We start from the raw sequence: 24,604 nt of genomic DNA on the forward strand, positions 1-24,604 counted from the left end.
AGGGTTTCGCCGTGTTGGCCAGGGTGAGTCTGGAACTCCTGACCTCAAGTGATCTACCCGCCTCAGCCTCCCAAAGTTCTGGGATTACAGGCATGGGCCACCTCACCTGGCCTCCCCTCACCCTTTCTTTTTTTTTTTTTTTTTTGTTTGAGACGGAGTCTCGCTCTGTCGCCCAGGCTGGAGTGCAGTGGCCGGATCTCAGCTCACTGCAAGCTCCACCTCCTGGGTTCACGCCATTCTCCTGCCTCAGCCTCCCGAGTAGCTGGGACTACAGGCGCCCGCCACCTCGCCCGGCTAAGTTTTTGTATTTTTTAGTAGAGACTGGGTTTCACCGTGTCAGCCAGGATGGTCTCATCTCCTGACCTCGTGATCCGCCCATCTCGGCCTCCCAAAGTGCTGGGATTACAGGCTTGAGCCACCGCGCCCGGCCCCCTCACCCTTTCTAAAGCAGTTTTAATCCTTCTAGGAAGTAATTGTTACTATTGGCGGCTTGTGTTACATTGCTGCCCTTCACCATTGTAAGATTGAGATCTCTTACAAAATTGGATTTACATATATTTGGACTTTATCAACAGTGAAAAGAAATTATAGATGTTTGTTGTTTTAAAATAACTGTCACCTAAGTAACTAATGTCATGGTAGAAAAAATAAGAAAATGTACCTAAGCAAAAATGGAATAAAAGTCACCTTGTAGTGTCACCACCGAAAGATAAAGGAACCTTAGTATTTTATTAAATATCATTCTGATTTGGTGTATTTTATGTTTTTTACAAAATAGGCTTGTATGTTTTTAACTTTTCTCAATAAAACTTACCACATTTTAAAACTGAATATAATTTCATTCTTTCTTTCAATCTAGGATTTTACGGAAGACCTTGGGTTATGGAACAGAGAAAAGAACTCTTTAGAAGGTAAATCTTTATTATATGAAGGAGAGAGAACCTTAAACTCCTAACATTTTCTTTTGTTTGGAGAAATACTAACAGTGAATAGCCCAGGTGCATTTTGATAGTTTCTCAATTACAGAAGTTATTTTACCTTGGTCCCTTATTTCTTCACCTAGGCCTTTGGTTTTCAAACTTTTCCTGGGGAGCTGAATAGGTTTTGGGCTTCACCTTACCCAGAGCTGTTGTGTTTTTTAAGACTGTTTATATGTTGGCATACATTGTAATACTTACTTTTTTTTCCTTTTTTTTTTGAGACGGAGTCTCACTCTTTCGCCCAGGCTGGAGTGTAGTGGCACTATCTTGGTTCACTGCAAGCTCCACTCCTGGGTTCACACCATTCTCCTGCCTCAGCCTCCCGAGTAACTGGGACTACAGGTGCCCGCCACCACGTCCGGCTACTTTTTTGTATTTTTAGTAGAGACGGGGTTTCACCGTGTTAGCCAGGATGGTCTCGATCTCCTGACCTCGTAATCCACCTGCCTCGGCCTCCCAAAGTGCTGGGATTACAGGTGTGAGCCACTGCACCTGGCCTGTAATACTTCATTTTTAAAATTCCACTGATTACAAAAAGGTTAAAAGCTACTGTCATAGAATATTAGCTTTGTATGAGATGGATATGCTCCAAGAAGAGGGAAATTGAGATTGACAGCCTATAAATGTTGTCTGTTTATACATATGTAATTTTCTTTCTCCTTAAGGCTCCAGAAATGGGAATTAAATACATACTTGTATGCCCCAAAAGATGACTACAAACATAGGATGTTTTGGCGAGAGATGTATTCAGTGGAGGAAGCTGGTAATCTTTTTCTTTTTAATCCATAAATTCAGAATCTGTGAAGAAAACAGTTACTTTTTAAATGTAGTTGTACAAGAATTTTATGACGTTTTATTTTTATTTTGTAGGTAGTTTCCTTTTCTTCTATCTGGTAAAACTATTCAGTTAGCTGAGATTGAAAGAGTGCTCTGCGCTAGCAAGGTCATGACCATACGTGTGATGTCATGGGCGTGCTAGGCTGACTCCACCTATTCTGTGGTCATAGATTGTGCTGCTTACTTCTGCCAGTGGAATAAACAGTGTGCCACTGGGCAAAGAAGTGCTGGAGCTGAGCTAGGCCCAGGGCAAGGGAAGTGAGGCACGTACCTTGGGTGCAAATTTTAAGGGACCCCCAAAAAAGTAATCAAGATAAATAATAATTTATGCAATATTTTTTAAAAACAAAATTAATGCAGAAATTCATGATGGAAACAATGCTAAAATTTTAGGTAAAGATAGGATCAGCACTAGTGATTGTTCCTTTTGCTTCAGGCTCTAGTATGGCTTGGCCTTGTCAGCAATTACTGATCCTTACCCTAGTCCAGGAAAGTGGGAAGCCATTAATAGGCTGTCTTTGGGTTTTTTTGTTTTTATTTGTTTTTGTTTTTTGAGACAGAATCTTTCTCTGTCCCCCAGGCTGGCGTGCAGTGGTGTGGTCTCGGCTAACTGCAACCTCTGCCTCCCGAGTTCAAGAGATTCCGCTGTCTCAGCTTCCCCAGTAGCTGGGATTACAGGCGCCTGCCGCCATGCCCAGCCAGTTTTTGTATTTTTAGTAGAAATGGGGGTTCATCATGTTGGCCAGGGCGGTCTTGAACTCCTGACCTCAAGCGATCGGCCTGCCTCAGCCTCCCAAAGTGCTGGGATTACAGGCTTGAGCCCCCTTGCCCAGCTGGCCTGCTATGAGTATACTTATGTTGAGTTGGTTACATAAAATTGCTGAAAAGTTAGTAGTATAGCATTGAACCACCTGAGTAAATTAGAGAGGTGCTTTTCTTTGGGAACTTGTGAATGGTGAAACATTTTTGTACTTCAAATTAAGTAGTATACACGTATAGCTAACAAGATATTCGGTTACAGAACCCAGCCAAGGCACGGAAGGCTGAAAGTTTTCTTGAATCACGAAGAAGCAATTATAACTTATCCCATCTCCATCTAGTGTTGTGGTTTACTACTCTATTTAAGTGTGCCTTCAACTTAATTACTTTCTGGTGGTGCTGGTGATGAAACTTAATGTGATCAATAATTAAAATAGAGTAAAAATAACTGTCTTGAGATACTGCTGAAAAATACTCAAAAATATGCCCTATGGTATATAATAGTAGTATTTAAGTTGATTTAGAGAAATTGTCAGTTGATAATTTTAAAAGCTTAAAATCTATAATTAACATTTTTCCCATAGATAGAAACAGATCAAGATTGTGAAGGCCATGACTTACCTCTGGTTCTTTTTCTTTTTCTTTTTTTGGAAACAGCCTTTGTCACTTTGTTACCCAGGCTGGAGTTCAGTGCCTTACTGCAATTTTGATCTCCCGGGCTCAAGCAATCCTCCCACCTCAACCCCCCAAGTAGCTGGGACTCCAGGTGCAGATCACCACCATGCTCAGCTAATTTTTGTATATTTTGTAGAGAGAGGGGTTTGCCATGTTGCCTGTGCTGGTCTCAAACTTCTGAACTCAAGCAATCAACTTGCCGTGGCCTCTCAAAGTGCTGGGATTACAGGCATGATTCTGTTGGTTTTTTTGTTTGTTTGCTTTGTTTTGTTTTGTTTTTTTGAGATGAAGTCTTGTTCTGTCGTCCAGGCTGGAGTGCAGTGGTGCGATCTTGGTTCACTGCAACCTCTGCCTCCAGGGTTCAAGCAATTCTCCTGCCTCAGCCTCCCTAGCAGCTGGGATTACAAGTATGTGCCACCACGCCTGGCTAATTTTTGTATTTTTAGTAGAGATGGGGTTTCACAATGTTGGCCAGACTGGTCTCGAACTCCTCACCTCAGGTAATCCTCCTGCCTGACCTCCCAAAGTCCTGGGGTTACAGGCATGAGCCATTGGGCCTGGCCTACCCTGATTCTTAAGAAAGCGTTTTCTTTTTTCATATTATAAACTAGTTATGTGTAGGTTTATTTAGTTAGGAATTCCAGTTGTTCAGAGATGGCAAAAAAAAAAAAAAAAAAAAAGCAAGATCCAGTACCATGGCTCATGCCTGCAATCCTAACACTATGAGAGGCTGAGGCAGGGCAGGTGGATCACTTGAGGCCAGGAGTTCGAGACCAGCCTGGGTGATATGGCAAAACCCCATCTCTACTAAAAATACAAAAATTAGCTGGTTATGCCTGTAATCCCAGCTACTCAGGAGGCAGAGGTTGCAGTGAGTCAGGATCGTACCACTGTACTCCAGCCTTGGGCAACAGAGCAAGACTCTCAAAATAAAAAAGCAGCAGCTGCATTTTATGCCTTTCAAATGCTTCAGGAAATAGAAATGGCTTAAATTCAGTAAGAGAATTGACAGTTAATTCAGTGTTCTTGAGAAATGGCAATGAAAGGGAGGAGAATGTTTATTGATTTTAGCCTGTTTCCCCAAAAGGATAAGAAACTATTTGGAAGTGAAAAAGAAGGGCCTCTTATTTTCTGTTGGTTCAGATTTCAAAGGTGTGAAAACTATTCTTTTTTCCTTACTGTGTCATTAAATCACTTCAGGCTTGTACCATTTTGTATGGCCTGTTGTTAAGTTGGACATGACAACTTTTAAAATGTAAGGATCTTTTCCTTTTTTTTGTAAGTTAGAAATAACCTCTTCAGTTAAACCTTCAGTGAAAGTTCTTTTAGTTTTCTGTTCTGCTTTCTAAAAACATGGACTCTGTTCTTTAGAGCAACTTATGACTCTCATCTCTGCTGCACGAGAATATGAGATAGAGTTCATCTATGCGATCTCACCTGGATTGGATATCACTTTTTCTAACCCTAAGGAGGTATCCACATTGAAACGTAAATTGGACCAGGTAACTCCTTACTTTCTTTTCATTTTTCGTGACTCTGTACTTGAAACTAAAAGTTTACTCAGTTGCTTTTATGATGTAAAAAGGAAATCAAATTCATATTTCTTTCTTTTTTCTTTCATATTTCTTTTCTTTCTTTTTGTTTGTTTTGTTTTTTGAGACAGAGTCTCGCTCTGTTGCCCAGGCTGGAGTGCAGTGGCACGATCTTGGCTCACTGCAACCTCCTCTGCCTCCCGGGTTCAAGTGATTCTTCTGCCTCAGCTTCCCAAGTAGCTAGGACTATAGGTGTGTGCCATCATGCCCGGGTAATTTTTGTATTTTTAGTAGAGACGAGGCCTTCACCATGGCGGCCAGGCTGGTCTTGAACTCCTGACCTCATGATCTTCCCAAAGTGCTGGGATTACAGGTGTGAGTCACCACGCCTGGCCTTGTATTTCTTTGTTTCTATAAGAATTTTTTTTACTTTGAATGCTTTTTTTTTGGAGATAGAGTCTTACCCTGTTGCCTGGAGTGCAGTGGCCCAATTTCGGCTCACTGCAACCTCCACCTCCCGAGTTCAAGCAATTCTCGTGCCTCAGCCTCCTTAGTAGCTATTACAGGCACACCACCATGCCTGGCTAATTTTTATATTTTTAGTAGAGACAGGGTTTTGCCACGTTGGCCAGGCTGGTCTCGAACTCCTGACTTTAGGTGATCCACCCACCTCAGCCTCCCAAAGTGCCGGGATTACAGTCACACTCCGCCACACCCAGCCTTGAATCCTTCTGATAGAGGAATATTTTCCAAATTAAGTAAAAAGAGCTTTACTAGATGTACTGGTTCTTCTCAGATTTCAGTTTGCATAAGAACTGCCTTAAAAGAATGATTAGAAGTGAAGCTTGAAAGAATGCTGACTACTGGACTTTATTTCCCAAATTGATAAGGTGGGGACCGGGAATCTAGGTGATTGGTCAAGAACCACATTTTGAGAAGGCTGCTTGGCTTGAATTTACAACTGAGATTATAGAAACAAGGTTTCACCTATTAGACATTAGTTTCTTCAATTAATGGACAAAGAGATGTCTGGAAATGGCTAATTTCCCAAGGTGAGAAGAAAAACAGACTAGGTGAACCTAATTGAGTGTAAAGTTTGCTTAATGTAAAAGCTGCACACTTCCTTTGGTCAAATGTAAGGGGCTTCCATTTTCCTTTTTTTTTGAAACCGAGTCTTGCTCTGTCACCTAGGCTGGAGTGCAGTGGCGTGATCTCACCTCATTGCAATCTCTGCCTCCTGGGTTCAAGCAATTCTCTGGCCTCAGCCTCCTGAGTAACTGGAATTACAGGCGTGTGCTACCACACCTGGCTAATGTTTTCGTATATTTAGTAGAGACAGGGTTTCACCATGTTGGCCAGGCTGGTCTCGAACTCCTGGCCTCATGATTTGCCAGCCTCGGCCTCCTGAAGTGCTGGGATTACAAGCGTGAGCCACCGCTCCTGGCCCCATTTTCCTGTTTTTTAAGTTTGCTGGTTTTTCTATATACATGTCTTGTTTCTTTAGGCAAAGATTTATATGGGTGGCATTAAAATGTCTGGTAAAAAATTTAAGGCAGTTGGAATTTTCATTAATGAAGCTATTTTCCTATTTCATAAAATTCTGCGGTTCTTTCTGATTCATACCTGGTTAGGTTTATCTGCAAAGGGATCAGTGTACCTTTTGGGACTAGGACACAGCCTGGCTTTTTCATGTCTTAAGGTTATTCATATTTCTGTATTTTTCTGACTTTGTCGGGTCTTCTACAATCAGCAGCCCATGAGTTAGCCAAGAGGCTAGGCCACTTTGTAGAAACGTTGTTGGATCATATTGTCATGTAAGTTGAGTATCCCTAATTCAGAAATCTGAAATGCTCCAAAATATGAAACTTTTTGAGCTCCGTAAAATTCAAAGGAAATGATAATTGGAGCATTTCAGATTTTGGATTTTCAGATTAGGGATGCTGAATATAATACAGATATTCCAAAATCCATAAAAAAAACCCAAAATCCAAAACATTTTTGGTCCCAAGCATTTCAGATAAAGAATACTTAACCTGTAGTGCATTCAAACCCAAATGAGAAATGGGTCCCAAAACTCTGTTTGACTTAGAATTTTTTTAATTAAAAATGTAAAAACAACCTGTCATTGAATATTCTAGTAAGGAAAATCTTGGATTTTAAGTATAACTATTAACTCTATAATGTTTGGAATTGTTAATTTTTTTACTCTTGATTCTTTTTTTCTCCTCCTAGGTTTCTCAGTTTGGGTGCAGGTCATTTGCTTTGCTTTTTGATGATATAGACCATAATATGTGTGCAGCAGACAAAGAGGTATTCAGTTCTTTTGCTCATGCCCAGGTCTCCATCACAAATGAAATCTATCAGTACCTAGGAGAGCCAGAAACTTTCCTCTTCTGTCCCACAGGTATTGTATATAATGGCTTTATATTTAACTAGTCTTCTTAGAATATGTAACTTATAAAGGACCATGGGCCCCATTCTCTCTCCACTTCCCTCCTCCCTTGGTGTATAAAAGTAGGAATCTTTTTTTAGAAGACATTTTTCAAGATCCTAAATTGGAAAAATTTTAGGAACTAATAAATGACAGCTGACTAGACAAAAGATTTTTATGTATTTTTTAGTACTGGAAGTATATGAACTTTATCAATATTAAAAGAGGGATAGTATTGAAATGAAAACTGGAGAAAAACCAAGTTACTTTGCCTTTTACCTTAGTCACTTCTCATTTCCTCCTCCTTGTTCCCTTTTTCTGCCCATGCATATCTGTCCCTTTTTGCACTCCTCCCACTTCCATCTGGGCTCTTATTTCAAGTAGTCAGCATAGAAAGCATAACAGTTTTTCCTCTTTTCCTTTCTTTTTGCCCCTCTGGTTTCTTTCATTGAAAATATTTTAGTCTCTTAGTTGCTTCTCAAAATTCAACTTACAAGAAGTTTTTCCCCAGACTTCCCTGTTCAGGAAGAATTTTAGACTAAATTACTTAACTTTCTTTGTGTGTATTATGAGCCGGGAACCTTATTTTAGTTGAGTACTACATTAGTACCCAAAAGTTTTAAGATTATACTGGGAATTAATTAGCTGCGAGTTACAGTTTAAGTTGCAGTTGAGTACTAATAGCCGTTGGTATATGCCTTTTTAAAAAATGTTTTTTAATTTTACTTTTAAATTTGTGTTATTTATTTAGATACCGGGTTATAAAACTGGCTAATTTTTTTATTTTTGGTAGAGACGCCATATTGCCCAGGTTAGTCGCGAACTCCTGGGCTCAAATGATCCACCCGCTTCAGCCTCCCAAAATGCTGGGGTTGCAGGTGTGAGCCACTGTGCCCAGCTGCCATTGGCATATTCTTGTATTAGTTCTATTATGATATTATCAATTCATTCTGTTTACATTTAATTGTAACTGAGAAAAGTAGGCAATTGAGAATTCTGTAGAAAATGCTGCAGTTCTTGTTTCTGTAGTGAACTTGTATTTCTAGTAACTGTAGTATCGTAAGAATTGATCTGTACTACTGTTGGAGGAAAAATATCAGATTTTATGAATTTCTTAAATGAACTGCCCACTTGAATTTAATTCCTTGTAGGAGGCCTTTTATCATTTGGATGAAAAGAATTTAGAATTGGCAGACATTTTTTTCCACATTCAAAAACCCATGATCCTTTTGGGAGGCCGAGGCGGGCAGATTGAGCTCAGGAGTTTGCAACCAGCCTGGGCAACATGGTGAAACCCCGTCTTTACTAAAATAAAAAAAAAACTAGCCAGGCATGGCGGCGTGCACCTGTAGTCCCAGCTACTCGGGAGGCTGAGGCAGGAGAATAGCTTGAGCCCAGGAGGCGGAGGTTGCAGTGAGCCGAGATTTCATCACTGCACTTTAGCCTGGGCATCAGAGCGAGTCTCCATCTCAAAGAAAACAAACAAACAAAAAACCCATGAATATTTTGTTCCTGACTTTTTTACTTTTCTCCCTACATTTAGAATATTGTGGCACTTTCTGTTATCCAAATGTGTCTCAGTCTCCGTATTTAAGGACTGTGGGTGAAAAGCTTCTACCTGGAATTGAAGTGCTTTGGACAGGTAAGTCTTTTAAGATTCATACAGTCAAACTTGAATTAACTAGGACTTAGAGAAATTGCTTGTTCTTGTTAATTGAATACCTTTTTTGTTGTTGTTTGTTTTTTTGTTTGAGATGGAGTTTTGCTCTTGTTGCCCAGGCTGCAGTGCAGTGGCACAATCTCAGCTCACCGCAACCTCTGCCTCCCGGGTTCAAGCGATTCTTTTGCCTCAGCCTCCTGAGTAGCTGGGATTACAGGCATGTACCATGACGCCCAGCTGATTTTTGTATTTCTAGTAGAGACGGGGTTTCTCCATGTTAGCCAGACTGGTCTCAAACTCCTGACCTCAGGTGATCTGCCCACCTCGGCCTCCCAAAGTACTGGGATTACAGGTGTGACCCATTGCACCTGGCCCAGAGAACTTGTTGAAATACACTTTCTTTTACAAAGTTTACTTATTCTCTTAATATAAAAAAACATTTATCATGGTTGGGGAGCCTGAGGTGGAAGCTCCCAGGAGTTAAAGACCAGCTTAGACAACATAGGGAGACTGTGCAAAAAATAAAAAAACTTAGCCAGGTGGGGTGGTACACGCCTGTAGTCCCAGCTACTTGGGAGGCTAAGGTGGAAGGATCACTTGACCCCGGGAGGTAGAGTTTGCAGTGAGCTGTGAACATGCCTGAGCAACAGAGTGAGACCCTATCTCAAAAAAAAAAATTCAGTTAATAAATAATAAAGATTTATAGGGAACTGGGCTAAAGGGTATTGATCCCAGCCCTAAGCAGTGTTTAGGAAACTCTTCTCTTTTATAAAATGAAAAAATAAAGCCCAGTAAAAGACGTGTTGCTTTGTTTTCAAAAGAAAAATTGTGGCTGGATGCAGTGGTTCACGCCTGTAATCCCAGTGCTGTGGGAGGCTTGAATTGAGGTAGGAGGATCGCTTGAGGCCAGGAGTTTAAGATTAGCCTGGGCAACATAGGAAGTCCTTATCTGTACAAAAAATGTTTTAATTACTGTGACATGGTGGGGCACACCTGTAGTCCCAGCTACTTGGGAGGCTCAGGTGAGAGGATTGCTTGAGCTCAGGAGTTCAAGGCTACATTGAGCTATGATTACTCCATTGCCCTTCAGTCTGGGTAACAGAGGAGACCCTGTCTCAGAAAAAGAAAAGTTGTTATAAAATGTACATGGAAGGGTCTGAGCGCGGTGGCTCATGCCTGTAATTCCAGCACTTTGGGAGGCTGAGGCTGGCAGATCACAAGGTCAGGAGATCGAGACCATCCTGGCTAACATGGTGAAACCCTGACTCTACTAAAAAATGCAAAAAATTTGCTGGGCGTGGTGGCAGGCGCCTGTAGTCCCAGCTACTCAGGAGGATGAGGCAGGAGAATGGCATGAACCCAGGAGGTGGAGCTTGCAGTGAGCCAAGATCTCACCATTGCACTCCAGCCTGGGCAACAGAGTGAGACTCTGTCTCCAAAAAAAAAAAAAAAAAAAAAAAGTGTACATGTAAGGAAAACACAATAAAAAGTTATATGGCCATTATATTTTAAAGAACCATGATTCTTTTTTAAAAAAATATATTTTTAAACTTAAAATTAAAAAATAGGGTCTCGCTGTGTTGCCCAGGCTGGTCCGAACTCCTGGGCTCAAATGATCCGCCCACCTTGGCCTCCCAAAGTGCTGGAATTACAGGTATGAGCCAATGCGTCTGGCCAAGAACCACAATTCTTTTAACAAATGGTTGTCGTTATTTCTAGGTCCCAAAGTTGTTTCTAAAGAAATTCCAGTAGAGTCCATTGAAGAAGTGTCTAAGATTATTAAGAGAGCGCCAGTAATCTGGGATAACATTCATGCTAATGATTATGATCAGAAGAGACTGTTTCTGGGCCCGTACAAAGGAAGATCCACAGAACTCATCCCACGGTTAAAAGGAGTCCTGACTAATCCAAATTGTGAATTTGAAGCCAACTATGTTGCTATCCACACCCTTGCCACCTGGTACAAATCAAACATGAACGGAGTGAGAAAAGATGTAGTGATGAGTAAGTAGCCTGTACTTGATCCTTCACCTTGGGAGGAGAGCTGGGGTTAACTAGAGCCAGTGGAAAGTATACTTTCCTTTGTCATCACAACTGAAGCAGTTTTATTTATTTTTTTAAAAAATTATTTTGTTTCACTAAGAAGGAAACAAAACTAAGTGGTTTTATTACGGTATGTTGTTTCATTCTGTTGATGAAGATGTATATGATAAGAAGAAAGGTTGAGTGTCTTTGGACAAGTCACTTAACCTCTTGGCCTCAGTTGTTTTTTTTTTTTTTTTAGTATGATTCAGAAGCGGCGTGGTGGCTTGCCAATAAGCCCAGGAACTGCGCTCCAGCCTGGACAACAGTTGAAGACCCTATCAAATAAATAAAAATAAAATAGGATTCAGTCTTTGAAGTCTGAGTACTAGAGGAGACAGTCTTTAAGTGTTTCCATTATCTCTAGAATCATTCCGATAAAATGTATTTTCAGGCAATTTTATTGAAAAGCATATTTTAGATGACTGGATACTCGGAATCTGAGTCACTTAGATCATTTAGATTCAGCTTACATTTATCATTTATGGAACATACTCTTTTTTTATGAGACAGAGTTTTGCTCCATCGCCCAGGCTAGAGTGGAGTGCAGTGGCACAATCTCAGCTCACTGCAAACTCTGCTTCCCAGGGTCAAGCGATTCTCCAGCCTCAGCCTCCCAAGTAGCTGGGATTACAGGCATGCCCGGCTTATTTTTGCTTTTTTTTTTTTAAAGTAGAGACAGGGTTTCATCATATTGGCCAGACTGGTCTCGAACTCCTGATCTCAGGTGATCCGTCCGCCTAGGCCTCCCAGAGTGCTGGGATTACAGGCATGAGCCACCCTGCCTGGCCGAATGGAATATAGTCTTGTTTTAGACATTGGCTTACTAATTTTTAATTAATGAAAAATCTCTAATAGAGTTCTAAGTAAGGTGTTTGATAATTGTTTATTTACATTTTAATTATCTATCATGTGGCAGATGTGTGATCATGGGCACTGAGGTGGCAAAGAATAAAGTAGTTCCTACTTTTTTTTTCTTTTTGAGATGGAGTCTTGCTCTTGTTGCCAGGCTAGTGCAGTGGTACGATCTTGGCTCACTGCAACCTCTGCCTCCCAGGTTCAAGCGATTCTCCTGCCTCAGCCTACCGAGTAGCTGGGATTACAGGCATGCGCCACCATACCTGGCTGATCTTGTATTTTTAGCAGAGACAGGGTTTCTCCATGTTGGTCTGGCTGGTCTTGAACTGCCGACCTTGGGTGATCCACCCGCCTCAGCCTCCCAAAGGGCTGGGATTACAGGCGTGAGCCACTGCGCCTGGCCATTCCTACTTTTGAGAAACAGTCTAGTGTTGGGTAAGGCTTATAGACAATAGTATGATAGTGTGATAAGTGTTGTAATAGTTTAATTTATAAAATGCCGTGGGAACACGGGGGAGAGTGATTATTTTTGCTAAGAGATTTCACAGACTTTTAAGCTGGATCAAAGTATGAGGAGAGTTTGCTGGGTATTAAAGGTTTGTGGGCTGGAGGTGAAAAACACTGAACACTGAAAATTTTTTTTTTTCTTTGAGACAGAGTCTTGCTCTGTTGCCCGGGCTGAAGTGCAGTGGTGCAATCTTGGCTTATTGCAACCTCCGCCTCCCTGGTTCAAGTGATTTTCCTGCTTCAGCCTCCTGAGTAGCTGGGATTACTGGTGCACGCCACCCCACCCGGCTGATTTTTATAGTTTTCATGGAGACGGGGTTTCACCATGTTGGTGAGGCTGGTCTCGAACTCCTGACCTGGTGATCCTGCTTGCCTCTGCCTCCCAGAGTTCTGGGATTACAGGCGTGAGCCACCGCATCCAGCCTGTACACTGAACTTTTGAAATTCCCTGAATTTTGGCCCATTTTGGGCTACTGAAGTGTCATGATAGTATGTAGGAATATTAATAGTTGTGGTCTATTTCTCAGTTCCATACTCCTGCTTTGAATTTTTTATTGAATTAATGTCTCCCTTTTGGCTCAGTCATTGTCATCCTCCTCTCCCGATTAGAAAAAAAAAATAGGAATATTGGTTCAGTCATCCTCCTCTCCTCAATGAAAAACAAAAATTGGGAATGTAATTTCAGTGCTGTCAGTGTACATGGCACTTAACTCCTACATCTTTTAAGGCAGAGCGTGGAACATATTAAGGGTGGCAGACACTATCCAAACCTGGGACATATGCAGGAAATGTTAAGGAAAGCTAAGAATTGAGTTTTTAAGTACAAAACCAAAGAATTCAGACTTAATTTTCTCTATCACTATCCTAGCTCAGAGCTTTGTTGCCTTATGTGTGCTAATTTGTGGGTCTCTGTCGATTATCTCTTCTTTTTTTATATTTGAGACGGAATCTTGCTCTTGTTGTCCAGACTGGAATGCAATGGCCAGATCTCAGCTCACTGCAATCTCTGACCCCTCGGTTCAAGCAGTTCTCTTGCTTCAGCCTCCCGAGTAGCTGGGATTACAGGTGCCTGTCACCATGCCCAGCTAATTTTTGTATTATTAGTAGAGATGGGGTTTCACCATGTTGGCCTGGCTGGTCTCGAACTCTTGACCTCGTGATCCGCCTACCTAGGCCTCCCAAAGTGCTCGGATTACAGGCATGAGCCACCACGCCCGGCCTCTTCATTTTCCCTCAATGCTTTTATTAATAATAATGATATGGTTGGGCGTAGTGGTTCACGCTTGTAATCCGAGCACTTTGGGAGGCCTAGGTAGGCGGATCGAGGTCAGGGATTGAGACCAGCCTGGCCAACATGAACCCATCTCTACTAATAGCCTGCAAAATTAGCTGGGCATGGTGGCATGGCCTGCTAGTCCCAATTACACTGCACTCCCAGCCTGGGTGACAGAGTGAGACTCCCATCTCAAAAAAAAAAAAAAGTTACAGGGCCCTGAAGGCTATGCAATGTTTTCTTCATACAAAAGCATGGTACTTTTGACCTTGACTTCCCAACAATTAGTACTTAGTGGACATTTCAGATTGACTCTTCCACTGATACTAAAATTTATATTTCTTATTTCAATTGAGATTTTACATTTAGCATTGCATTTAGGTTACTATCCTAGATGAAATCGTTCAGTGAAGGGTCTTGCTTTTATTTGCATTTTTATGTTTAAGGTTTGTTCTGATTCTAGTCGTTTCTGTGGTTATACTGTGACAATTAGTTGCATTTATTCTTCTCACTTGTCAGAAGGATTTTGTAATCAAAAGTATTTTTGTGCTCTTTTTTTATTTTTATTTTTTGCAGCTGACAGTGAAGATAGTACTGTATCCATCCAAATAAAGTTAGAAAATGAAGGCAGTGATGAAGATATTGAAACTGATGTACTCTATAGTCCACAGATGGCTCTAAAGCTAGCTTTAACAGAATGGTTGCAAGAGTTTGGTGTGCCTCATCAGTACAGCAGTGAGTTTGGCCATTCTTTGTTAAGGGGGTTAGATCAAATAGTTGAGTCACAAAGTAAATAACACTGTCGCCCAGGTGCGGTGGCTCACACCTGTAATCTCAGCACTTTGGGAGGCCGAGGCAGGTGGATCACGTGAGGTCAGGAGTTCAAGACCAGCCTGGCCAACATAGTGAAACCTTGTCCCTACTAGAAATACAAAGATTAGCCAGGCATGGTGGCATGTGCCTGTAGTCCCACCTACTTGGGAGGCTGAGGCAGGACAGTCGCCTGAACTTGGGAGGCGGAGGTTGCAGTGAGCCAAGATTGCACCACTGCACTCCAGCCTGGGTGACAGAGTGAGACTTCATCTCAAAAAAAAAAACAAAAAACAAAAAACAAAACACTGTCATGTGCCTTACCTTAGGCCCACTAAGCAAAGTGAAATTAAATGAAATTGGGGGGTCTAGAGAATAAGGATTTTTAAATCTTACTTTTGGTCTTAAATAGCTTTTATTTTGATGGAATGCTATTTTCTCTTAAAAATAAATTTTTTGAAGTAATTTAAGGGTTTTTAGATAAAAATTTTCAAAACAGAATGTAATAGTAGATGTTGGCATGTTTATTACCTCCCAACCCCCGTCCATTCCTGCATTCCTAGTGGTGTAGATAAATCTCATTTTTCTTAGAGATCAAATTAATTTGAATCTAACATTGAGGTTCCACTTAACAAATATGATAAAGCATCTTTCTGAATCTAATGTGTTCTGTCTCTAATTCTAATTATCTCTGTGACCATTTTATTTATTTATACATTTGTTTTTGTAGGTAGGCAAGTTGCACACAGTGGAGCTAAAGCAAGTGTAGTTGATGGGACTCCTTTAGTTGCAGCACCTTCTTTAAATGCCACAACCGTAGTAACAACAGTTTATCAGGAGCCCATTATGAGCCAGGGAGCAGCCTTGAGTGGTGAGCCTACTACTCTGACCAAGGAAGAAGAAAAGAAACAGCCTGATGAAGAACCCATGGACATGGTGGTGGAAAAACAAGAAGAAACGGACCACAAGAATGACAGTCAAATACTGAGTGAAATTGTTGAAGCGAAAATGGCAGAGGAATTGAAACCAATGGACACTGATAAAGAGAGCATAGCTGAATCAAAATCCCCAGAGATGTCCATGCAAGAAGATTGTATTAGTGACATTGCCCCTATGCAGACTGATGAACAGACAAACAAGGAGCAGTTTGTGCCAGGTCCAAATGAAAAACCTTTATACACTGCGGAACCAGTGACCCTGGAGGATTTGCAGTTACTTGCTGATCTGTTCTACCTTCCTTATGAGCATGGACCCAAAGGAGCACAGATGTTACGAGAATTTCAGTGGCTTCGAGCAAATAGTAGTGTTGTCAGTGTCAACTGCAAAGGAAAAGACTCTGAAAAAGTGAGTATGTTTAATTTGCCAGCTGCTGAAGCCTGGGTGGTTCCCCATACTGGTAATGTGGAGAAAGTTCTTAAATGAGTACACTGTAACTGACAGAAAATTGACCATGTTTTAGAATATGTTCTTTAGGCTGGGTATGATGGCTCATGCCTGTAATCCCAGAACTTTGGGAGGCCGAAGCGGGCAGGAGTTCGAGATCAGCCTGGCCAACAAGGTGAAACCCCATCTCTACTAAAAATACAAAAATTAGCTGGGCATGGTGGCGGGCACCTGTAATCCCAGCTACTCAGGAGGCTGAGGCAGGAGAATCGCTTGAACCTGGGAGGTGGAGTTTGCAGTGAGCTGAGATTGCGCCATTGTACTCCAGCCTGGGTGACAAGAGGGAAACTGTCTTAAAAAAAAAAAAAAGTATGTTATTTACAGTGGATGTGGACTCTGCTAAATCTGGTACCTTCAGTTTCATATTTTGCCCTTCTAGTTACCAAAAGGAAAAGTGTTATTTTAGGAATATTTGTCAGTTTGGGGAGACACAAAGCGATACTTTAATGGTTAGGATAAATTGCCAATACCTGACAACATACACAGCTTAATATGTAACTGTCTCAGATTATTTTGTTAAGCTTGCAATTTTTTGAGTCTTTTTATTGATCCTCAATAGATTGAAGAATGGCGGTCACGAGCAGCCAAGTTTGAAGAGATGTGTGGACTAGTGATGGGAATGTTCACTCGGCTGTCCAATTGTGCCAACAGGACAATCCTTTATGACATGTACTCCTATGTTTGGGATATCAAGAGTATAATGTCTATGGTGAAGTCTTTTGTACAGTGGTTAGGTAGGTGTACCAGGAATAATCTCTTCTCCTCAAATATATTGTCCCTTTAAAAAAAAATTATCCCACAGGGAGAAAAACATTTAGGGAATTGGCACGTTTCCAAGTCTTTTCAATTCTTTGCCTAGATTTCTTTCAAAAGTAGGCATTATTGAAGACTTGAGATGCAAGTCTTAGTAAATACATCAAGCACATTAATTTTTCTCCCTTGGGCTAATTCAGCATAAGTATCTTAAAAAATATGTTAGAAAGTGTACTGACTTTAACTTGCTCTGACTGAATGCTTTCTGGATGGAACCCTGTATACCACTTTTATCTGATTTGGAGATGAGACACTATGAAATGTGACTCCATAAGCTTTCTGCTGCTTGCTGTGTCTTGATAACATTAATGCTATGTTTAACAGAACAATTGCTGAAATGACCTCTAAGGGGCCTGGCAAGAGGAAGCCATCCTCCCAGCCCTGTGCGCATGCGAGCTTTAGTGTAAGGCTATTCTGGTGCTATTCAGTATTTCACGTGACTTTTTCTTTATCCTTCTACCAAGTGTTGGTTTTACCAGGGGATAGAAATTGTAGTCCCCTAAAACATCTCTGCTGCATTAAATGGATGGACTTTTGTATGTCTCCTTTGAACACTTTTTTTTTTTTTTTTTTAATTGTCAAACTTGGTAAAAAGCACCAGCATGGCCAAGTTTCTCTAGGGACCTCATTTCATTTTCAGGTTTTCAATCCAGCTATAAGGAATATGTAATGGACTTATATACAGCACACAGCAGGCAGCAAGGCTGACTGACCTGTCATAGTTTTCATAGTAGTCACAAATACTGTGAATGGGGTTCATGGTCTTGGTTGTGAAATTGATATCTGAAACACCGTGAGCTTAGAATAAAAAGTAGTAGTGAGATTTTCCACTTTCTGCCTGTATACCTTCTGGGCTGTTAAATGTTTAAAAAAAAAAAAAAAAAGTTTCCCTGTGATACAGCTAATTAGCTACTAAAAGTAGAGTCTCTGATTGTTAATTTGAAAATATATAACTTTTTTGGGATTGCTGTATATAACAGGTGGAAGAGAGTATTCTGACCTCATGGTAAAAGGCTCTGTATAGCTTCGGGCGCAGTGGCTCACCCCTGTAATCCCAGCGCTCTTGGAGGCTGAGGCGGGCGGATCACTTGAGGTCAGGAGTTCGAGACCAGCCTGGCCAACATGGTGAAACCCCGTCTCTACTAAAAAAATGCAAAAATTAGCCACTCGTGGTGGTGCATGCCTGTAATCCCAGCTACTTGAGAGGCTGAAGCAGGAGAATCGCTTGAACTCAGGAGGCAGAGGTCGCAGTGAGCTGAGATCACACCACTGTACTCCAGCCTGGGTGACAGAGGGGGATGCCATCTCAAAAAAAAAAAGGAAATATTGGCTGCACACAGCGGCTCAAACCTGTAGTCCCAGCACTTAGGGAGGCCTAGGTGGGCAGATCATGAGGTCAGGAGTTCGAGACCAGTGTGGCCAATATGGTGAAACCACATCTCTACTAAAAATACAAAAATTAGTTGGGCATGATGGCACATGCCTGTAGTCCCAGCTACTCGGGAGGCTGAGGCAGAAGAATCACTTGAACCCAGGAGGTGGAGGTTGCAGTGAGCCGAGATCGTGTCACTGCACTCCAGCCTGGGTGACAGAGCGAGACTTCATCTCTGGGGAGGCAGAGGTGGGCGGGGAGGCTCCGTATAGCTCCTACACATGGGAGACATCTACCGTTAGGCTCAGGAGACCTCAATATTGGTTGTTGGATGACAACATGTGCCTTCCAGGCTTCTGCTCAGGTTCTTATAATTAATTCTTATAGGGATTTAAACTTAAGTTTCTAAGGCCCTTAGGAATTTTGAACCTGAAATTTGGATTATTGAGCTTGAAATACATTACAGAAAACATTTGATACTCAGTTTTTAATTTAAGAATTATTAGAAGTTAAATTCTTGATTATACACAGTATTGTTTGTTTCTTAGGGTTTTTATGTCTGCACTAAGCATTTATGGTGGTAGCTTTCCAAAATTATATAGATAGCTCTTACACAATCCCAAGCTCTTATAGCAAGCTTGTCCAACCTGTGGCTCAACACAGATTTGTAAACTTTCTTAAAACATTGTGAGTTTCTTAAATTTATTTATTTTTTAAGCTCATCAGCTGTAATTAGTGTATTTTATGTGTGGCCCAAGACAGTTCTTACAGTGTGCCCCAGGGAAGCCAAAAGATTGGACATCCCCATCTTGTAACATCTTAAAAGTTTTAAATAATTATCTTCGTATCCACATAGCTTTACAAAAGCTCACGACAGGGAGAGTATTTTCTTGGTTCTGTAGTAATTTCAGGGGTTTACTGATTAGAACCCTTCCTTTTCCTCCTCTCTCCAGTCCAGCTGGCATTCAGTCCTTTAAACAATGTGGCTATGCAGTACTTTTGATTACTAATGACTTCTATTATCTTCTTCCCCATTGTGTACAGATGGGAGAATCCTCAGCACAAGTGTCTACTACTATTGGATGGACAGCGGCAGATGTTCACAGCGCGTCATGATTAATTAGTTTAAATTGCAAGGTTCTATCTGTGAGGTAGCTGAGGTAGATTTAAGGGCGGTAGACATGAACTGAAGTCACGTTTGCGCAGCGACTGAGGCATTAACCATGTTTTCATTTACACAGCTCTTCGTACATGCAGCTTTTTATTGTAATAGTTGGAAGTGCTAGTTATGTTGTAGTCTCAAAGTAGAGGGTAGGGGAAATTGGCTGATCTTAAAGTTTGAGAGGTATAGTTTTTTTCCTGCAGTGTAAATTACACTGAGTTACGGAATGGGACAGGTTCTCTTATAGTCTAAATTTTGACCCTGTTTCATATTTATTTTACAAATACTACATTTTATGTTTTTTAAAAGTACCCCTACCCTTGAAAAATGACAAACCAGATACAATCTCTTAATGGGCTGAATTGTTAACAAAAAATTGGTTTGCTTTGGGACTGTCTGACTAGCACACTATATCTTGTACTGATGAGACTGTTAACTTGAACAGGAGGTAGAATGCTGTCTTCCAATGGAAAAGAACTATATTGCGCTGCTTTATCTTGTCAGAAGACTAGGCAAGTGATTTTGATTTGGCCTCCAAACATTTGCCTTTAATTATGTCTTACTGTTAGCTAGCTTTATTGCCTATTAGTTAAGTGGTGACTTTAATAGTGACTTCTGTATTCCATGTGTATATTCGGTGTTTTGCAAAGATTATAATGGCTGGTCAGAGGAACCAGATACTGTCATACTTTTAAGAAAAGTGTATTTAGCTCTGGACAAAATAACATCAATTGGCTCTCCTTAGTTTTCAGAATCTGTCAGACTGGTATTGTTATTAGCCAAGTCTGATTTTGAATTTTGTCCAAAAAAATTTTTCTCATTGTGTTTCATTTTGTCAACTTAATTTCTTGTATTTTATTCTACTGACCTTAGTTTTCTGACAAGATTAATCCTCTTCCCCCGCCCTTTTCCCTTACCTGTACCCTTCCTCAAAATGTAAAATGTGACTTCAGACAGGTTTAATTCCTTCATGGGCTGTGATAATAAAGTGTCTAATCATCTGTCAGTCATTTTAGTTTATAGTTACTGCAATTTTATGACAGAGCAAGCAGCTAGCTTGATTTGTATAATATCTAGGGAATATATGAAGTTAACCCAGACAAACTTGGGATTTACTTTCCTTCCCGTAATTGAAGAGTAGAACTGATAATACTGATTATTTATTAATTGGAAGAAGGAACATTAGTATTGAAATGCCATTACTATTTTTAAAAATAATAATTATTATCATAGCCTTGCCCTGAAACCCTGATTATTGTTAGAGAGCTATTTCCACGAAGTGTTTGTCAGTTTGTTGGACATTTGAGACCCCAGGAAATCCCCTTTCTCGTAACGTTCTCCGCTTGGATCTGATCTCAACAGGGTGTCGTAGTCATTCTTCAGCACAATTCTTAATTGGAGACCAAGAACCCTGGGCCTTTAGAGGTGGTCTAGCAGGAGAGTTCCAGGTATCAATATGAATTCACAACTGAATTGACATTTTCTTTGTTTTATGAGAAACCTTATGTTGCGCATCAGATGGCTGGAAGGATTGGTCTGCCGAAGGCTTTCTAGTCCCAAATTCAATTTAGTTACATAGCTGGATTTTTAAATCAAATTTTCCTCCTCTTTCACAGTAATTTCTGAAGGAGATGCTGCCAATCCCCCCCGCGCCTGCGAAGCGCAGCGGCTCTAGGTATACACTTCACATTGTTTCTTTGCAGGTCGCACAGCATTTTAATCTGCGCCCGCAATGCACAATGCGCGCATGCTTGTCTGCCAGTGGAAACTCCATGAGCAAAAAATAGTAATTATGCAAATAAATGGTGAAAGAGCTTTTGGATATTTATCCAATTATTTTGTAAATATAATGTGCTTGAAAGAATTGTCCATTGCTGAAAATTTAACAAAGTTTTTTTGCTGCTGGAATTTGTTCATGGACTTTCTAGGTGCTCTACTTTTCTCCCCCCAACAGGTGCTCTGCTGCGCACAGCAAACTGAAGCGCATTGCTTTGGGGATAAAGCGTCTCCTGGACAGATAACCCTCTTCAGACCAAACCTCTCCTCCTGACATTCTGTTCTGCCATCTTATCTTAGAGAGATGGTCTATCTAAGATAGGTTTAAAAAAATAGATTTGTCATAATTGGAATAGGTTTGTTTTTGTTTTTGTTTTTGTTTTTACTGTAAATTAAATCCCCATTAATATGCCACTAAAGCTGTAACTCAGAGTGGGTAATTTCTATTCAGAAGCACTCCCCTCCCCCAGCAAAGAGGTATTTCTATTAGTAAAGCATAGTACACCCCTCTTCTTTAGGTCTGCCTGCAGTAGCCAGTTAATATAAGTTGGTAATCTGCAGTGCACACCCATTTAAAGAAATGGATACCTTCCCAACACTAATCCATCTCCTTTTTTTTCTTCCCACAGCGTTTGCTGCCAATTGATGGGGCAAATGATCTCTTTTTTCAGCCACCTCCACTGACTCCTACCTCCAAAGTTTATACTATAAGACCTTATTTTCCTAAAGATGAGGTAATTGTCTCTCTACCTACCAACTTGGTGTATGGATATGGTGCACACTTAAAACTTACCTTTGAACTCACTGGTTAAAAGAATCCTGTCTTAAAACTGCAAACTTTAGATGGAGAAAGTTCATTAAAACATTCAATGTATCTTGAGAAATTTAAGGAAGAATCTAAGGAGTTTAGACTTCTAACATCTTGTGCCAAGTTCTTTAATTTCTCCCTTGAAAAAGTCAGATGAATTGTATTCAGAGTTGGAGTTACAAAATAGTTAATGTGTCTAAATGATGTGTTGTCCTTGACTGATTTTCTCTAATATATTGGTGTTCTGTAATTTTCAATTGTGAAGTACCTACAGGCTGTTGACAATCAACTAAAGAAAAAAAGCAAGACTGTTTAAAGACAGTAACAGGGCCAGGCGCGGTGGCTCACGTCTGTAATCCCAGCAATTTGGGAGACCGAGGCGGTCAAATTACCTGAGGTCAGGAGTTCGAGACTGGCCTGGCCAACATGGTCTCTATTAAAAATAAAAAAAGTTAGTTGGGTGTGCCTGTAATCTCAGCTACTCTGGAGGCTGAGGCTGGAGAATCCCTTGAGCCCTAGAGGCAGAGGTTGCAGTGAGCCGAGATCGTGCCATTGCACTCCAGCCTAGGCAACAGAGCGAGACTCTGTCTCAAAAAAAAATTAGATGGGTATGGTGGCACATGCCTGTAATCCCAGCTGATTGGGAGGCTAAGGCAGGAGAATCACTTGAACCCAGGAGGTGGAGGTTGTAGTGAGCCGAGATCGCGCAAGTGCAGCCTGGGCGACACAAAAATAAAAAAATACAGTAACAGGTTTAAACATTTTAGAAGTATCCCTAATGTATAGAAAGTCAAGAGACTATACCTCAAGGTTTGCTGGCCTTTGAACACAACTTACTATCAAAAGTCATCCTCTGTAGGCTGGGGGCGGTGGCTCACACCTTTGGGAGGCCGAGGCAGGCGGATCACGAGGTCAGAAGATCGAGACCATCCTGACCAACATGGTGAAACCCCGTCTCTACTAAAAATATAAAAATTAACTGGGTGTAGTGGCACGCACCTGTAATCCCAGCTACTCAGGAGCCTGAGGCAAGAGAATTGCTTGAACCCAGGAGGCAGAGGCTGCAGTGAGCCCAGATTGCGCCACTGCACTACAGCCTGGTGATAGCAAGACTCTGTCTCAAAGAACAAAAACAAAAACCATCCTCTATAAAAGCCAATTCTCAGTATTCCTCAAACCTTGCTGTTTTTTGCTGGTTTTACAAATCTGACTCAATGAATAAATCTTTATTTTACAAAGAAGAGGTGATATTTCTGATAGGCCATTTTGTTACTCCCTCCTCAGACTGACTTGTGAGTTATATTTTTAGATTCTGCTACCATTTTTCTTGATGTGTTGCTTAACTAGATTATATTTTCAGGCATCCGTGTACAAGATTTGCAGAGAAATGTATGACGATGGAGTGGGTTTACCCTTTCAAAGTCAGCCTGATCTTATTGGAGACAAGTATGTGATGAGTATTTGGATTTGGGAATAGACCTTTTATAGCCAGGCTTATCAGATTGAGGGGAGGTGATGACTGGAAATACATTCATTTATTTTATATCCGACTTTGGCTTTAGTAAAATCTGAATGTGTGTGCATTTCCAGTTCCTTCTTAAACTAAATGTAGCTTCCGTAAGTTCATTCAAGTACAGTGGGTCTTACATCACTGAAGTCTGAATTTTATATTAGCAACTTAAGTTTACTGTGGCCTCTTTCTTTCTGAGCAGGTTAGTAGGAGGGCTGCTTTCCCTCAGCCTGGATTACTGCTTTGTCCTAGAAGATGAAGATGGCATATGTGGTTACGCCTTGGGCACTGTAGATGTGACCCCCTTTATTAAAAAATGTAAAATTTCCTGGATACCCTTCATGCAGGAGAAGTATACCAAGCCAAATGGTGACAAGGAACTCTCTGAGGCTGAGGTAATACACAGGTTAAGAATTATACTATGGTAATGGTTTTTTTGTTTTGTTTTGTTTTGTTTTATTAAAGTACTTACTAAAATGGAAAAGTACGTAGATACGTCATAAAATCTTAGTGCTTTTGTAAGTTAATTTTCTTGCAGAAAGAATTCTTATGGCTTATTCTTATCATGACATTTTTCACTGTTTCCCCAATATTAGGACAATTTTTTATTTGGGAGTACTGTTGTAATATTTTCTCAGGTGAAAACACAGTAAAGACAACACTTTTTTCCTCTTTGTTTTAAAGATACTATGGTCGGCCGGGCGCGGTGGCTCAAGCCTGTAATCCCAGCACTTTGGGAGGCCGAGACGGGCGGATCACGAGGTCAGGAGATCGAGACCATCCTGGCTAACACGGTGAAACCCCGTCTCTACTAAAAATACAAAAAAACTAGCCGGGCGAGGTGGTGGGCGCCTGTAGTCCCAGCTACTCGGGAGGCTGAGGCAGGAGAATGGCATAAACCTGGGAGACAGAGCTTGCAGTGAGCTGAGATCCGGCCACTGTACTCCAGCCTGGGTGACAGAGCGAGACTCCGTCTCAAAAAAAAAAAAAAAAAAGATACTATGGTCTTGGCCAGGCACGGTGACTCGTGCCTGTAATCCCAGCACTTTGGGAGGCCAAGGCGGGTGTATCACCTGAAGTCAGGAGTTCAAGACCAGCCTGGCCAACGTGGTGAAACTCCGTCTCTACTAAAAATACAAAAAATATTAGCTGGGCATGGTGGCAGGCGCCTGTAATCCCAGCTACTCAGGAGGCTGAGGCAGGAGAATTGCTTGAACCCAGGAGGCGGAGGTTGCAGTGAGCCGAGATTGTGCCACTGCACTCCAGCCTGGGCGGCAGAGCAAAACTCAGTTTCAAAAAAACAAAAGATACTATGG

The 24,604-nt window shown here is 41.1% G+C and overlaps 1 protein-coding gene across 6 annotated transcripts in view; it reads left to right on the forward strand.

Annotated features, from left to right (window-relative positions):
• OGA (O-GlcNAcase) overlaps positions 1-24,604 on the forward strand; it is a 35,504-nt gene that overhangs the window by 4,920 nt on the left and 5,980 nt on the right. For 2 of the 6 annotated variants that reach the window (XM_021943608.2, XM_003904159.3), the window contains exons 2-14: positions 860-911; positions 1,646-1,743; positions 4,623-4,753; positions 7,016-7,187; positions 8,758-8,856; positions 10,594-10,878; positions 14,171-14,329; positions 15,135-15,748; positions 16,407-16,581; positions 20,557-20,642; positions 21,600-21,704; positions 23,139-23,224; positions 23,491-23,683. In XM_021943608.2, coding sequence (XP_021799300.1) covers positions 860-911; positions 1,646-1,743; positions 4,623-4,753; positions 7,016-7,187; positions 8,758-8,856; positions 10,594-10,878; positions 14,171-14,329; positions 15,135-15,748; positions 16,407-16,581; positions 20,557-20,642; positions 21,600-21,704; positions 23,139-23,224; positions 23,491-23,683 — 2,255 coding nt within the window. The remainder of the gene's footprint in view (positions 1-859; positions 912-1,645; positions 1,744-4,622; positions 4,754-7,015; positions 7,188-8,757; positions 8,857-10,593; positions 10,879-14,170; positions 14,330-15,134; positions 15,749-16,406; positions 16,582-20,556; positions 20,643-21,599; positions 21,705-23,138; positions 23,225-23,490; positions 23,684-24,604) is intronic. The other 4 variants (XM_021943611.2, XM_021943609.2, XM_021943610.1 and 1 more) reach the window with 4 other exon arrangements.

The sequence above is a fragment of the Papio anubis genome, chromosome 11 (assembly GCF_008728515.1).
Source record: "Papio anubis isolate 15944 chromosome 11, Panubis1.0, whole genome shotgun sequence".
In the NCBI taxonomy this organism is placed as follows: domain Eukaryota; kingdom Metazoa; phylum Chordata; class Mammalia; order Primates; family Cercopithecidae; genus Papio; species Papio anubis.